The sequence below is a fragment of the Anabas testudineus genome, chromosome 5 (assembly GCF_900324465.2).
Source record: "Anabas testudineus chromosome 5, fAnaTes1.2, whole genome shotgun sequence".
NCBI classification, from domain to species: domain Eukaryota; kingdom Metazoa; phylum Chordata; class Actinopteri; order Anabantiformes; family Anabantidae; genus Anabas; species Anabas testudineus.
In genome coordinates, this window is record NC_046614.1 from 22,306,538 (window position 1) to 22,323,482 (window position 16,945).

General features: G+C 38.7%; 1 protein-coding gene across 7 annotated transcripts in view; it reads left to right on the plus strand.

The window, feature by feature from the left end:
- slmapa (sarcolemma associated protein a) overlaps positions 1-16,945 on the plus strand; it is a 46,006-nt gene that overhangs the window by 13,503 nt on the left and 15,558 nt on the right. For 4 of the 7 annotated variants that reach the window (XM_026348418.1, XM_026348419.1, XM_026348417.1 and 1 more), the window contains 11 exons: positions 2,245-2,392; positions 4,053-4,125; positions 9,753-9,789; positions 12,317-12,379; positions 12,947-13,042; positions 13,644-13,715; positions 13,818-13,958; positions 14,061-14,198; positions 14,543-14,711; positions 14,911-14,961; positions 15,983-16,126. In XM_026348418.1, the coding sequence (XP_026204203.1) occupies positions 2,245-2,392; positions 4,053-4,125; positions 9,753-9,789; positions 12,317-12,379; positions 12,947-13,042; positions 13,644-13,715; positions 13,818-13,958; positions 14,061-14,198; positions 14,543-14,711; positions 14,911-14,961; positions 15,983-16,126 (1,132 nt within the window). The remainder of the gene's footprint in view (positions 1-2,244; positions 2,393-4,052; positions 4,126-9,752; positions 9,790-12,316; positions 12,380-12,946; positions 13,043-13,643; positions 13,716-13,817; positions 13,959-14,060; positions 14,199-14,542; positions 14,712-14,910; positions 14,962-15,982; positions 16,127-16,945) is intronic. The other 3 variants (XM_026348420.1, XM_026348422.1, XM_026348421.1) reach the window with 1 other exon arrangement.

A 16,945-nucleotide genomic window follows, 5' to 3' on the forward strand; every position in this document is an offset into this window, starting at 1 on the left:
CTGATCAGCGGTTTTTCTAAATTCACTTGCACTAGCCAGCACAATTTACCGGCCACTTTCAATAATTAAAACTAATGTGGTGGTGTTTTAATGATTTGCCACCATAAACAATGATGTGCGCAGACATACATGTTTGAAGGGCCAGCATGACACGTTGCCACTTAACACTGCATTGCACTGCTGCTCTTTTGGGAGATGGGGCTATTTGCTTTTGTTTATTTATTTTCGTCTTTTATTATTATTATTATTATTGTTATTTTTTGAGACTCTACAATAAGAAACAAACCTGTTTTTTTTTTTTCTTTTGTTTGTTTGTTTTTCTTGCAGTATCTCTTTGAATATGACTTTAGTGCTGATCACCTGTCATGTCATTGCTGTTGTGCTTTGATTATTGCCAACAGTAATGCATTACTTGTTGACCGTTTCCAGTAATGCATAGTGTTGGGGTATTACAATTCAAAATTTAGATATTACATTACCAAAATATCAAATTCATAATTGCATTAACACTGCAATTGCTAACTGTAATGTAATATAAAATCTATCTGTAATATATCTAATCTATAATATCTAAATTGCAGTAACACTTACATTTTTTAACACTGTAAGGCGATGTACAGACTCTCTTGTGTCAAGTCGCCTTGGACTGGGACAAATATTGGCACTAGGAAATAGCTCTCAGTACCAGTGGTAGTCTGCATTTGTCTCTCCGAAAGCGAAAGCAGAAGAAGATCGAGGATTGCAGATATACAAAGCAGGATTTGCTTACTATTTTCTCACCACAGATGGTTTACAGATACCTCTAATCGAGAATATCTCTGATACAAAGTTGTAAATGGCACCAGGATTTACTTCCTTTCTTGTGCGGTGATTTGCTAAGCTGGAAATACAATCACAGTGGACTCTGTCACTTATAATGGATCCACTGCTGGTTCGACATGCTGAATTGTAGATGGTCATTAAATCTCCACAGTAGAGCTACTGCAGTGGGAGTTATTTTCACATTAGTTTCTACTTTTTCATTAACTAAAAGTCAGCATGTAATTGAGTACAGTTTAACTTACTCAGCACTGATTATAGGCTGCTCTGACATGGTGCTAATAAAGCAGATGAACGCGCAAAGATCAACATGTAAAATGTGTTAATAGAAAAGTGGAGCCGGAGACAAATGACATAGATGAGTTTGACTGGACTGACATTAAAGCAGCAGTCTTCCACTCACTGGTTGATGATGTCATGTTTTTGTGTGTGTGTCTGTGTGTGTGAGACACTAGGTATAGGTGTGTAGGCATCATGTGTGTATGTGTGTTGTTGCTGGGTGAAAAGCTCTATAGTTAGGTCCCTCCCTCTCTGTCTCCAGGTTACCATGGGGACAGGCACTAACGGTGTGTTTATGTGCATGCACGCGTGCGTTAGCTGTGAATTGGTAGCTTTTTGTAGCACACTGCAGTTGGATAAAAAGTCTTGGCATCTCTTGCGCTCTCTCCCTCTTTCTGTCCCTTGTTTACCTCCTACAGTTCATCCATCCTGTCTTCACTGTTCACTCAGCTTCCATATCTCTCTCTCTTTGGTAGATCGACAGTGGTTTTCAGTTATGACGGAGAGCTGATGAATGAAACTCCTGGAACGACAGACAGGCCTCAGGCATTCAGATCAGATTGCTAACTGTGTGTGTGTCTGTGTGTGTGAGTGAGAGAGAGCATTAGATTCATCTTTGTGTAGTTTTTGTGCCTATATATATATACATGTATTTGTTTCTACACATTAAACATTTTTGCTGTGTGTACTGTATTTTTATGCCTCAGTGTATCTGTGCATTCTTGCATTATGTCTGTGTGTCTATTTGTGTATGTTCTGTTTGTGTTTGGATGAGGTGTGGCCGTATTTTCAGTATTATTACAGATCTTGTTCAGGACTAAATTATAAACATTGTCACAATGCAGCTGTGAGCACTGATAGGAGGTGATTAGTTATGAGTTCATATTGAATGTAATACAACTAAATTAAACATCAGTATCCAGTATTTCAGATAAATCTCTTGGAAATTTCGCTGTCTCTTTGTATAAATGCTCATGTGACATACAGAGTTACATACTGTTATCCTCCGTCGTATTTTTTCCTCTCTCCTGTCATTGCCCTTAAAACTATAAGAGTGTGTCTATTTCAATTTACTTGGTGACATTTTTTAAATGAATTTCTTCACATGTTTCTCACCTCAGGTCTTTTTTTTTTGTTTTGTTTCAGTTTTACCTGCAGGACACTAAAAGCAGCAACGGGACGTTCATCAACAGCCAGAGGTTGAGTCGTGGCTCAGAGGAGAGTCCGCCTTGCGAGGTTCTCTCTGGAGACATCATTCAGTTTGGCGTTGACGTCACTGAGAACACACGTAAAGGTACGTTCACATATGGAATATATTTACCCACTGTAACATTAAAATCTAGTATTTTTGTGCCCACATGCTCTAAATGTTCTCATTCGCTAAATGAGACACAGACAAGAAAGAATCAAAGCCCGATAATGGAAAGTCAAAACCTGGATTTAACTAAGCAAATAGGTTTGAATAATTGGATAATTACTGCATGGATGGTTATGATTATGTTTCAGCTGCCAACAAGTTATTTAACCCTAACTGATCCAGTGAGTAGCTTCTCATTTCTTAAACCACCATGTCGGAAGACACATCCTGTGGTTGATGAAAAGATGTTAATCTGTTTCCGAAGGGTCAAATTGTTTGCATGCATCAAGCAAAGAAAACATCTATGAGTTGGTCAGGTCTAGGTTGAGCAACGTTATGTGTCCAAAGAATGAGGTCAGCTGACTACCTGAATATACTGAATGACCAGGTTTTTCAATGGATTGTTTGAGTGGATTGTTTTTTTCCCCGAAGACACAATTATATTCCTAGATGACAATGCCAGGATTCACTGGGCTCAAATTGTGAAAGAGTGGTTAATCTGCGAGAGAACACATACTTTTTGCACATGGATTGGCCACCACAGAGTCCAGAACTTAACCCCTTTGAGAATCTTTGGGGTGTACTGGAGAAGACTTCATGCAGCGGTCCAACTCTCCCATCATAAGATCTTGGAAAAAAACTAATGCAACTCTGGCTGGGAATAAATGTTGTGACATTGCAGAAGCTTATAGAAACGATGTCATGGTTTGTGCCTTAATCAAAGCTTAAGGTGGTCCAACAAAATATTAGCGTGTGTGACTTGTTTCTACCAGCCTTGTAGCTGATAATGCATGCACACAACCCTGAAATAAGTACACTTCACTGACCTTTAAGTGTACCTTAGGGCTTATTTCACTTAGTTCATAGACTACATCCTGTAAACATACGCTGTGCTGAGCAGATATTGAGGTCAAATTTTCAGCTCCACTAATACTCTTTTACACACTGAAGACACAGCAGGCCTTTAATCTGTATTGAACCTTGGTCACATGAGGCTATTATTAGAGAGGAACTTCTGAATCTAACACTTTAATATTTACTCCAGTCCACAGTTTTAGCTATTACACTGCTTAATAATGGAATTACATCAAATTAAATTAGTTTCTCAAATGAAGAACTACTTTTTTCTTTTTATTATCAAATTATTATAAATACAATTACTACTTTTCTGTTACAAGTATTTGATTTTATTTTAGCATGAAATGAGAACATGAACAGGAGACCTCAAAATTGAGACCGGGAAGGAAGGAACCAGCAGGGACACAAACACACACTGACTTAATCTCATGTGTTTCTTTTAACACTCTGTTTTTAGAATAATCATATTCGATCAACTATGTGTTTGGTACACACAGCACATAAATCCTGGCAACAATACTGTGATACAAAATGTCATGTAGTGTGAACAGTACAGCAGTTCAGAGATTTGTAAATATGTTCAGCAGTTTAAGTAAAACCTGCATCACTGTGGGAGTCCTAGAGGTGAAAGGCTGGCTGTATCATTTATGACTTTTCTCCACGGTCTTCAATTTCTCCCAACATGTGGACACAAGTGTTTAGTATATTAACATGGTGGTTTGTCTGTTTGTGTTTCCAGTCACTCATGGCTGCATTGTATCAACAATCAAACTCTTCCTACCTGATGGGATGGAGGCACGCAGACGAAGCGAGTAAGCAATTTTCCCTGGTTGACACTATTCCATGAAGCTTTCATTTAACATTAACACATATAGCAATAAACTTCACCCATTGATGGACAGTATATCAACCCAGTTTGGTTTTAACAGTTCTCTGCTTACTGGTAATGATGCTGTTACTACACACCGTGCTACTTTTAAAGACACACTCAACAATATTTCTGCTTTCATTGTGATAGAATTCTCTCTGCGAGAGAATTGTACCTGGTTTTTGACTTTTATGGCAACTATTTGACATCCGTTGTTTGTGTTGGACGAATGGTCATTTGATGTCTGTTGATTCATGCAGAGGGAGAATGAAAGATAGTCTTTCTACAAATTACAGTACTCTCTCTGTGTGTAAGTGTAGAGTTAAATGGGCTGTAGCAGACCAGCAGGTGACCCAGCATGAAACTTCCTACTGTATTGGGAGTCCCACCTGTGTGTGCCTGTGTGTTTGTAATTGGCTACTGTAAATACAATGTGGAATCTGTGTGTGACATTGTGGCACAGTGCCATGGTGGGCAGTGCCATCTGCTGCCCTGCTGTCCTACTTTGAGTCTGGAAAACACAGACGAGCATCTTGGTCTACATGAATACAGACTGAAAAAGTCTCCTGGGTCTACTCTGCTCCTGCTGTCTGTGTTGGCAAATGATCATTTAGATGTTGTAGAGAATCGCTTCTGTCTGCCTGAATTTCATCATGCATAGGTTCATGATGCAGTTCAGGAGCAGCTGTGTTGGAGAATGTTATTCTTATGTCTCTCTTTGAAAAATAAGCAATTTCTGACAAACATGGTTTCCCTTGAGGCAAAAGGTTTTTTAAATGGGCTTTTTAGTAATCTGATGCTCATTTCTTTGATTGCAGATGCTCAGTAGTCTGTTTTTTAATAATTTAGATACTGTTTTAGTTTAACTTGAAGACATCTGTTCCTGCACCAGTTGTCACAGATTACAGTACAGCAGTGATCAGAACTACATATCAAAAATTTAGCAACATGACAGGTTTTTATGATGGTGGAGGCATCAGCCAGTCAGAACCCCCCTACTTGGGGTCAGATTAATCTCTGGCTCCAACAATTTTTTCAAAAATGGTAAATGCATGGTAGTTTTTTATCTTGCACTTAATATTGTTATTCCTGAGCATCTTTAACTTTTTGAGACAGGTGTATTAAACTGTGCTGTATTGTAAACAGGCAGACAACACTAAAAAGGCCAATATGTGAAAGGTCTAAACTTTACTTCATTAGTAAATAATTAGACTCATTGAATTGCATAAGGTCTTTGAATTAACCACCTGTAAGTCTGCCAAATACCAGACACCAGACAGTATATGTGTCCTTTAAAACGGTAATTCTGAAATCGTTTGTTCATGTAATCCTTTTTTACATCTAAACCTGAAATCTGAACTGTGCACCTAAAACGTTCTGAAGTGAAAATTATCAGATAGCTGCGCTCTTCCTCCACTTCAGTTAATTTTATTTTAAATAGGAGGGGACAGATTTCTTTAAAAAGAAATACAGTGCAGACCTCCTGTATTTTGTTCTCCACTAATGCAAAACACCTGCTGTGACATCGCTGACTGGGTGTGTCCTAAGAAGCGTACAATAATGGGCACCAGCAGCTTTTGCTCTCTATAAAGTCCTTTACATTATTATTCATGTGCTGACACACATGAAAAACAACACACATGATCCAAGTGACAAATTGGTTCAAGCTGTAAACTAAAGCTCTAAATTAGACCTAGATAGTAAAACTGTCTCTGAAATTATGAAGTCACGCCTCTGATGTGTTGCGGGTTTACCCACCATTGTTTATCTCCAGTTGCTGTTTTGTTAAGACAATAGGTCTCCTTTATTTCCCTCATCAGTGTGTTTTCCCTTGCCATATTTCCTCAAAACACTGAGGCATTTTTATTGTCAGGTGGTTTACAGAGATGTTTCCATTGCTCCCTCTCAGGTCAGTTGAGATTTTAAATGATGGCTTGTAAATTGATGCAAGGCCAGGTTAGTTATGTAGAGGACTTTCAGTTTCCCACAGTCCTTAAAGGTAACAGAGAAGCATAGCTACAGCATAGCTCAGATTGTTCGTTCACAGTGAGTGCCAGAAGGAGTGGAGCGACTGTAACTTGCACAAGTTAAAAAAAGAAAATCAGCTATTTTGCTCAGCAGAGGGGAGGAGTGGAGAGTAGAAAGAAAGTTTGTGTTATGGGATGACTTCACTCGTGCTGTGGAAACGCGGAGAATCATCTGCTTAGTCTGAAAGTAGGAGAACATGGGAAAGGTTCATTTTCTGACAGGAGTAGCCGTGTCAAGCTGAGATAAAGACCGACCTGTGAACTTTGCCCTGTGACAAATCACTGCCTCACGCTCACAGGACGAAGACCGGACAGGTAAAGTGAATCAGGATTTTCACATTCAAATGGCCCTGATCAAACTGGGGCATGCTGCTGATTGTTTAGAGATTTACAGCTAAATACTATAATGTAGCAAAACTTTTAACATAAGAGTATAGATTAAACTGGCAGCTGCAACTGTTTGTCCTAAAATGAAAGTAGAGTGGAGGTCTCAACGGTCCAGCATAAAGCCAATGTCTTGTTTTGTTTAGACAGATGTTGGGATTGTTATTTGTGCTGTGTGCAGGTAACAGCATCAGCAATCAATCCTAAAGCAACGGTTTTAAGACAGTCTATTTAAATATTATAAGGGCATTTCACTAGATGAAATGAGTTTAGTTAGATTATTATGGAATATATCCACAGTGCTGTATCTCAGCTTTTTTAAAATTTAGTGAAAAAGTAAAAACTGAACAATAAGTTCTTTATGATTGAAGCCCACTGTTTACAGGTTGTTAAATCCTGCAGTGGAAAATGGAAAGTTGATTTATGAGCTAGCTAAAATAATATGTAATGATGATGACTTGGGGGAGGAGGGCTCCTGCTGTGATAATCCAGTTGGAGTGACAGAACTACCACTGGCATTAGTGATAAATAAAACAGCGTTATGCACAGTGATTGCCGTGGTGATGAAAATTAAAGCATGACAGACCGCTGTGACTGAATGAATCTGGAAGAAGCAAACTTGTAGAACCACACAGTTGGATGGATTCATTAAGGACAGTGTCCTTCTCAGGATAGCCAGCAGTCAGTGCTGCTAATTGCTGGTATCTAGTTTAAATTATTTCAAATTAGCTTTTATAAAGAAGAAAATGCCAATTCCCAAAGTCTAATGGAAATGGAACCATGCCCACTGTACCATTATAGGTCTTATAGTCAGTTTACTATGTATACGTCATCATGTAATGATGATTTTCTTTTTAATATGTATGTATGTTTAATATTTATTATTATATGAAATGTAGACTGAAAGATAATATATTGAGAGTCTTGTATTGGTGTAGAGACAGTGTGAAGTGAATTTTAGGGGAATTACAGTAACTCCTGGAGGATACATGTGCTTGTAATTCTTCCTCTGTTAGACCTCAGTGTAATTCTGTTCTGATAGGAAAATCTTTCACTTCAGCACAGTGAAATCAGGATCAAACAGAAATGCTTGTGTTGTTCCCTGTGATGGATAATGTTCTGTTGAAGTTGTCCTATTGAATGAGAACAGCAGCAGCACAGACCTTGATCTCTGCAAAGAAATGTACAAACATCCCTTAAAAATATTAGCTCATCCTTTCAGCTGCCTTTTATCCAAGTCACTACGCTTTGGCCTTGACTACAAAACGGCAATTACTAATGAAAGTTTTCCAACCCATCAATTTATTTTGTATGAGTCTGTGCGTTTTTATATAAATAACTGACAGGATTTAGCAGATAAATGACACTCTGTTGTTCTGCTCTTCAAGAAGAAACCTTTTGAGATTATAAAGAGGATTTGTTTTGTAAATGTATTTGTCAGCAAAGTCTACCTTTAGTTTTTGGCTACTGTCTGCTACTCTGACTCTAACTAGTAATTGATTCAATCTGATGAAATAGTGAACACTTAAGAAATGTCTTAATAATGAGCTTTAAGTACAACAGACTTAGTATCCAAGTACTTTACAGTAGAAGGGAAATATCTGATTGCAGAGGTTATATTGGTTATTCATATTTTTATATGACGATTGTTAGTGTTTGAGGTTGAAGCCTGCAGATTTGAAAATTCATTTGAAGTATGATGACATTTTACGGGAAGTTTAAGTTGTAGCTTCCTAATATGTGTAGTGTTTGAAGCCTGATGCACACTTATAAACTATAAGTGAAAAATACTTCCACAATGAGTGAGAAACACTTGTTATCTAATTTCCTCATAGTTGTTGTAGGAGTTGTTACAGTCTCCACCTCTCCTGCTGATTGGTGGTTGAACATTAACAGAATCACGTTATATTGTCCCCAGAGTCAAGTTTACCTTCATTCCTGAACTGTTTCTGCCTTTATCTTTACTCTCTAAAACAAACCTGAGTGACCTTGTGTTTTGGTGAGCTGCAGTACTTTAGATAAATACCTCTGCCAAGTAGCAGAGGTCATATTACTGCGGGGTTTCATTTGACAGTTTTCCCCACAGTGTGACTCAGATCTGGTGATGATTCAGAAAACCTGAGTCATATTAGTTATATCATGCACACACCTGGCTACTGATACACCAGCGGTGGTCGGGGAAGTGAGCTACCTTGTGGAATTCTCTCTTTGTGACTCTACATATCTTTAAACCTAGAATCAATCACAAAGTAAATATGTACTTGTTTTTATAATATCACTTTTTAAAGCTGGAATAGTAGTTTGTTGTAAATACACATCTGCAAGCAAACATCTTCCAAGCCAAGCCATAATTAATAAAACTTAAGAAATGAATTAACCTGCACTTTTAGGTTTGTTGACTCCGCACACAGTCACTAAAATAGCATTATACATGAAGACTTTTATTCTTCTTTCTGTAATTTACGTCTCTTGCATACAGTCAAGCAGGTACCTGAGTTGTACATGGTGATGAAAGTACAGATACCCATGGAAAATCTTTTTACTTATCTTCCTCTTTGGATGAGTTCAGGTCACTACCACTGGTTCCTTGTATGTTAGTGATGTAAACCTTTGTGCTGCTCTGTATGAGTGCACTGTAACTTTAAATGTACTTCAAGGAGTTCGGCTCAGTGATTTATGTGACTGTTTAATGTTCAGTCACTTTCACACAACCAACAACCAAAACACCCTCAATTTTATATCCTTAAAAACTAATGCACTGTTTATCTGCTGAACTCACCCCTGACTCTGAAGCATGTGCACTCAGTTTCTCTGTATGTTTGCTCCACTGCATCTGTTTTTAAATTATACAGGGCGTAGACAAAATGGCAAAAACAATCAACAAAGCAACACTAAAGTAAAAAACAGCTGCGTGAGACTCAACGATTTCTCAACTGTTCAGTAGTTTGTAGTAGTAGTTTGTTCGTGTCAATAAGTTCAAAGAAAATTATGTAGTCGTTTTGCAGAGATGAGGTTTTAGTTTATAATATATAAAGAGTATCTTTTGAAGAGTAAGACCTTCATTTAAGAATTTAATCTGTCGCCGTGGTTACTCCATGCGCCTTTACTCCTTGCTGTTTCTATGGTGACTAATGTTTTCTTCTCTCTCTTCCTCTTTCAGTGTCATCCAGCCTCCGTTACCACTACCTGTAGACAAGGTAAGAACACAAATGTGTGTGCTCTTGTGTTGCTGGCCCGTCCTGTGTGCAAGTTGTTTGTCTCTGCCTCAGATTTCCATGTGTGATTGCACCTCTATGATGGAAGTATGTGGTGTGTTTTCGTTTTCACACATGTAGGTAGAGTAGTCCGCACACATGCTGACACAGAGTGGAGTAGTCAGCTGATCGAGGAATGCAGGGATTGCTGCCAGTTTGAGCTACTGCACTACAGAAATCTTTCATGTGGATGAAGGGGCATGGCGTTTTTTCCCCCCACTGTTCACTCTGAGAGCTTTGTGCCTGTAGGTGCATTGTTGATACTTAAACTGGTTTCTTTCCTTGAGTGATGAAGGTGTTTTGGGTCTTTTGAGTGTTTCTAGGGTCTGAATTATTATGTACATAAAATTATATTAATAATTTGTTTAAAAAAAACATTTTTAACAAATGAAATTCACCCCAGCAACTACTAAGTGAATAAAAGTAGCTCTCGTGTTTGTGGCAATTTTTTGAGTTTAAAAGGACTGATGCGCTGTTGTTAGTTGTTCTCACTGTGTAACTACACTACAAGCTTCAGTCAACAACTAAACTGAATTTATTGTATAATATATATTAGATATTTTCTACTACTCGACTGATAAACAATGTGAATCACTTGAAAGCTTCACAAAAACATATAATGCTAGATTGATAATCTGTCTAGGCAGATGTTTTGGTCTTAATTCATTACATACATGTAATGGTTCTTTACTAAGATATTTTGTTGTGTTTGTTTTAGATTATGTATTTATGTGGACATAATCTACTAATATATTTCTATCTGGCTTCAAAGTCATGTTAGAAAAGTGTATTGTTGTCAAAATTAAACTTGTTACCATTCAGTGAGATGAATCAATAAGCATGTAGGTGCTGGTTTGTACTGCTGTGTTCACTCAAGGAAGACTTCATTGGGTCACACATGGCTAAACATAAATAATCAAGGACGTATCATAATTCACATCTTGCCATATCTTCCTCTGCAGCGCTACACCAATACACAGCACACAATACCATACTTTGCAACTTCAAATGAACCCTGCAATGCAAAACCTTACTATGCTGTGACACATGGATGTTGTATTTTTTTAATTAGTACAGTGCTAGGGTAGTTAAGCCTGTACTGTGCTGTACCACGTTAGCTTTCTTTGCTGCCTCACCCTGCTCTGTGTCTGCCTCCATCAATGAGAACAACAGGGCCTCAGTGTAACCTGTCTGAGGAATGTAGGCTGGAGCTGTGTGGCGTGTGCGTGTGGTGTGTGCATGTGGTGTGTGCGTGTGTGGTGTGCGTGTGTGTGTGTGTGTGTGTGTGTGTGTGATTAGATTTGAACCACTTCTCATAATTAACTATCCTAAAGCTAGATCCTTGTACCTCCTTGGTCTCTCAGGGCACTTACACACCCTCAGGAACACACACACGCACGCACAGTCTGTCACGTTGACTTAATGTGGAGATGTACTGTGTGCAGAGAAAGACTGTGGAGAATATAAACAACACAGGCCATCATGTCACAAATTGCTTACACCAAATGGTTGTTCAGGATACTCATGCCCTGACCGCCATCAGCCCGTACAGTTGCAACACTTTTCCCTGATAAGAAATGTGTTGCAACTGTAATGGAATAGGTCAACATTTAGGAACCATGTATATATGTTAAGATGGATATATGGATAACTCATAAACAGAGCTAGTTTCAGGACTAGCCTAGTGTAGCATAAAGACTGGAAGTGTAGGTATATGTTTGTTACACCTGCCAATATCTCGGAAGTTTGTTGAGCAACAATATTTTTACTTTACTTTTTCTTTAATCTCAACAAATGGAACTGGATCAAAGGACTGCAGTTACTTTCATTATTAAATTAGCTGATGATTATGTTAGACTTAATTAATCTTGTCTTTAAAACCTCTGAACAACCTGCATAAGTATGCATGAAACAACATTAAAAATGAATTAATTGCAGGTTAAACAAAAACAGGAATTGAAGTAAAGTCACTTTTTTCCCCAAAACACCAAAAGCCTAATTAACAGTCATAATTATGTTAACAGTTTCTTAGGACACATTGTTTTATCCCTGTATTAGTAATTTATCCAGACCTAAGAAAGCCGCTGACTAATGGTGCTGGGGCAGTTGTTTTGGATATGTAAACAGATGATCACCCCATAATTGGCCTTTGTGTCAGTTTACATTACATCAACAACATGTGGGAGCTGTCTGAGTAACTGCTCTGAACAAATCTAAATACTGTATGTTCAGTCTGCTACGACATAAGAAATCATTAAAATGTTCCTAGTTGTGCATGTCTCACCAGTCTGTTTTTAATGCCTCTGACATTTTTCTTGTTCTTTTTATTTTTTATTTTTTTTAACCATGTGCTATGTGTGTGTTTTTACCTCTGTTTTCACGTGTTTGTCTGGCTTTGAATTAAACAGAAGGTCCAGACAACTGTAAATATATCACCATGGCTCGTGTGTGTGTGTGTGTGTGTTTGTAGGTTGCAGCCAACACTCCCAGTATGTATTCTCAGGAACTGTTCCAGCTCTCCCAGTATCTACAGGTAATACTGACATCTACTGGTATGTTTCCAAATGTACACAAAGCAAAGTTATAAGACTATCAAAATCAAAGAAGCCCTGAGTGTCACAAATCACGTGTCATCCACATTTAATGAAACATTTAATTTAATTAAAAAACATTACCCTGAACATCTCCAGACTTTACCCGGGGGAGCTGCATGTGAATGCAAACATCAACTAAGTTATTCAGCTCTAAGATTACAGAGCTAGTAATCTTAGCTCTGTAATAATTCTTACAGGCAGAATTATGTAAAATGATGTTCATGGGAAATGTTAGTAACACTCAAGCTGCCTTGACATACAGAAGCAGAGATCACTAGTTATCACATTTATATGCATAGATCTATACATAGATTTACAAGTTGGCAGAAAGTGCTCATTGACATGCAACTCATAGAACAAATTTAGGTTGGCTAGTGCACTAATTAATCATCAGTTAGAACTTTAATATAATGTTAAAGCCATTATTGATTAGTTTTATAATCTTATTAGAGACATTTATTACACACCCCTCTAACCCTTTCTCTTCGCTGTGTGTCATTCTCCAGGAGGCCTTACACAGAGAACAGATGCTAGAGCAGAAGTTAGCCACTCTGCAGCGTCTGTTAGCTACCACTCAGGAGGCCTCAGAGAGCAGCTGGCAGGTAAAGACACTTCAGTCCTGCACTGTAACATGAGTAGGGACAAATGCGATGATACAGTTTGTTTAGTGATGTAACGGCAGTACAGTCGTGTACATGCTGCTCTTTGTCCTTTGAAAAGCTTCACACATTTTGCAGGAAACAAATGCTGTGTATAGTTGCTCACTTGTTTGTCTTACAATGTCAGCTCGGTTTTTCCTGTTTTGTAACATGGTGTATCTAAGATAAGAGTCTTGCATAATACTGCATATCACACAGTGTTATTTACCTCTGCAGCATATTGTGCTTGATAGTACTGTGTTCTATCTGGAAACCCCCTCATGTGCACCTTACATGCCAGTTTCTCATAGTTACTCTAGCCTACATTAAAATGTCTTAAAGGTGCCCTGCACTGTCAAGTCTTCTACAAATTGTTTTATTTATTTATTTTTTGTTTTCTGTAGAGAAACAAATATGCCTTGGATAAGTGAAATTCCACCACTGAACATAACTCAACTTAATGTATTTTCTACATTTTGCGTTTTCTCTATCATTTCTTTTAACCTAATACGAGGTTAATGAATGTGTCCACCATTGCCATATTCTAATTGTGTGTCTCCTTCAGGCTCTGATTGATGAGGACCGTCTGCTCTCCAGACTGGAAGTGATGGGCAGTCAGCTACAGGCCTACTCTAAGGTAACACACACACACATGCACATCTCTGACAACGTTTTTCATAATTTAAAATACTTTTGCAGTAAGTTATATTGTGTGTCTTTCTCTCTCCAACTCTATTAGTCCCAGACAGAGGAAGGGATTCGAAAGGAGCTGCTGGCTCTTCAGGAGGACAAACACAATTACGAGACAACAGCAAAGGAGTCTTTGAGGAGAGTCCTGCAGGAGAAGATCGAGGTGGTCCGGAAGCTATCTGAAGTGGAGGTAAGATGTGTGTACATGTAGTACACAACATCACAGAGTCACTAATGATCACTTCGTATTTTGAGGCATGGAACAAACCTTAATGTTTATGCTGTCCACCAGCGCTCGCTCAGTAACACAGAGGATGAGTGCACCCACTTGAAGGAGATGTCTGAGAGGAGCCAGGAGGAGCTGAGGGAACTTGCTAACAAATACAATGCTGCCGTCAATGAGATCAAAGAGCTCACAGACAAAATCAAGGTACGTGCACAGAGAGCCTGGATGTTATTCCAATTAGACTCAAGTTAGAGTTGTCTGGTTTAGTCTGACATTAGAAGATGACCGCTGTTTGCATAAATAACATTCAACAAGACGTCAAAACAGCACAGACAACAAAAAGAGTGCGAAAGTAAATTGGTCTGAAAAATTACTTTCCTAAATCACTGTAGCTGCAGTGTAATCAGTTCCTGGGTTTTCTTGTACATTTATTGTTTGTCCTACCAGAACACAGATAAAAAAAAAAATCTAAACTATCTGAGAGTATTTAGTCTCCATTTAGTATTTCTGTCTTCGCTGACTCTTTTTTCTCTCCTGTGCTCTCCTAGGCGGCAGAGGGTCGGCAGGAGGAACTGACCCAGCGGGGAGCTACCGAGAAGAGGGAGTTGGAGCTGCGGATTGAGGAGATGGAGGAGAAGGAGCAGGTTCTCCAGGCTCGCATCGAAGCTCTGCAGGCCGACAACGACTTCACCAATGAGAGGCTCGCTGCCCTGCAGGGTATATGCATGCATACGCTCAAAGACACACACACACACAGACCACATACTGCACCGCGTAAGCCAATCACTTTATTTAGTAATCACAAGAGTCACCATAGCGCCCCGTGGCCAGCTTAGGGTGCATTTTCTGACCAATCAGGTGCCGTGCCTGGGACTTCCTGTCTGTCAACACTTGTCTCTGCTGTTGTTGTTTACAGTGCGGTTAGAACAGCTACAAGAGAAAAGCATTAAAGAGAACAACAGCCTGGGTGAGTCCATATGTCTCTGGTCTTCTCTGGGACACTCGTCCTCTTCGCCGCTGTTTGTCTTTTTGTGGTCGCCAAGTTCACTCTTTCATCCTGCACTAATGATGCATGACGACTTCCTGCATGATGTCCACATAACTTCCTGTTGCTCACTGCTCTGTTTGTTGTCTGTGGTCATCTGTGTCTCTGTCTTTCACAGTGGAAGTCTGGCTCTTCTTGTTCTAGTGTGGTCTTGTTGTTAGCCTGATTACCAGCCTTCAGGTGTGTGAGAGGTAGTTTTAGGCTACGAGTGATGTCGACTCAATCAAAATATTTTTTGACCGCAGAATCTAAGAGGCCCTCATAGACCCTAAGTACATTTCAGTCAGGTTCTTTAACCTTTCCAACTTCAAATCAGTGACACAGGCAGTTGTTACAGCAGGTGCACACCTGGTATTAACAATTTAATAAATTAGTCTAGCAAAATACAGGTTTTCAAATTAGGAAATATAAAAAAATATGTCATTATGTAGATGTGGGCGTACAATTATAATTTATTTTGGGCCAATGAAAGTACAGTTAAATAAAATACACATAAAAAATAACTAGAGGCATCAATACTGTGTTTTTTAGGCTGATACCCACATTTCAGAATAAAATAAAGACACAACTTCTGAATGACAGGATGGTTTATTGTAACCACTGGGTGCATTTGTTTCAGACACAGGTTGTCTTAGCGTGTGGTGGCACTCTGTCAAGTCTGAATGGGGCTTGTTGGATAATCTGGGTTGTTTCCATGGTGCTGCTAACCTGTCAGCTGATTTGTATTCTTCTTCTGGGGAAAAAGAGTTTTTGTTCACTGATTTCTGGTGATTATTTGACAACACTGAATGCTGGAGGTGACTGTCTCACTGCACACTTCACCACTGTAGCCACCTTGTGAAGGAACCTGCCATCATTTGGACACTTACTCTATTCTGAACATGTGTGTGGCTGGTAAAATCCCGTCAGAATCGTATATATATATCTGATCTGGTCATGACAGATGTCGACATTGTCTTCCCTGGACCGGTAGAGGAGCCTGTTGAGGACAAACAGAGCCAGCAGAGACCTGACAGCGAGGGAGACGAGGATGAGGAGGATACAGACACAGATGATGGTGCAGTTGGTGAAAATAAAGATAACGATGGTAGTTAATTATTACCATTAACATTTTTAAAATGAATTTATGAATGACACGGTTACAGATTACATAAACTAGATGTATACAAAAAAACAAACCCATAAAGTGAGATTTTAGAGATTTGGTTTTTCATACAATATACATTTACTGATATTTTTATGACAGTCCTTACGAAAAAACATACTTAAAGGTTTGTGGCTTTAATGGGCGTCATAGAAAAATTAAATTCCACCTGACAAATATATGTAATATACTAATTTAATTTCACTTTGATGTTAAAAAACTCATTCAGTGACTGTAAGGTGGTGTACTTCAGTACCAAGCATTTTAAATTTTTTCTGGGAAACACATTTTAATTTCATTTCATTCTTTATTTTGGTCATGTCTTGTGTGGAGCAGGTTTCCTCAGTGTTGTTGTAGTTAAGGTCTTTGTGATTTAGGTGGATGAGGGTATTTATTTCATGAAGTAGTGGTGCAATGGTGTTTCAACTGTTGGTAATATGTTAAAGTGAACAGTTATTGAAAGACTCTGCCCACCTGTCGACATCCTGTCTGTTGTAGGGGCTGTTTGGTATTTGTCCAGAACCACTGTGTTACACTTTTTTTACCTGTACCTGACATGTTTGGCTTCGATTGCTGCTTTTGTCTGTTTGTTTATCAAGCATCTATCTGTCCGTGTAGTTATTGCTTTCTCTGCAACTTGTTAGTTGTCATGCTTTTGGCCTACTCATATCTACTGTCCTTTCTCTGTTGTGAATTTATCTTTGTCCGTCTGTGGCTATTTTAATCTCATCCTTTCTAATACAGAGTTGGGTATTGGAAACT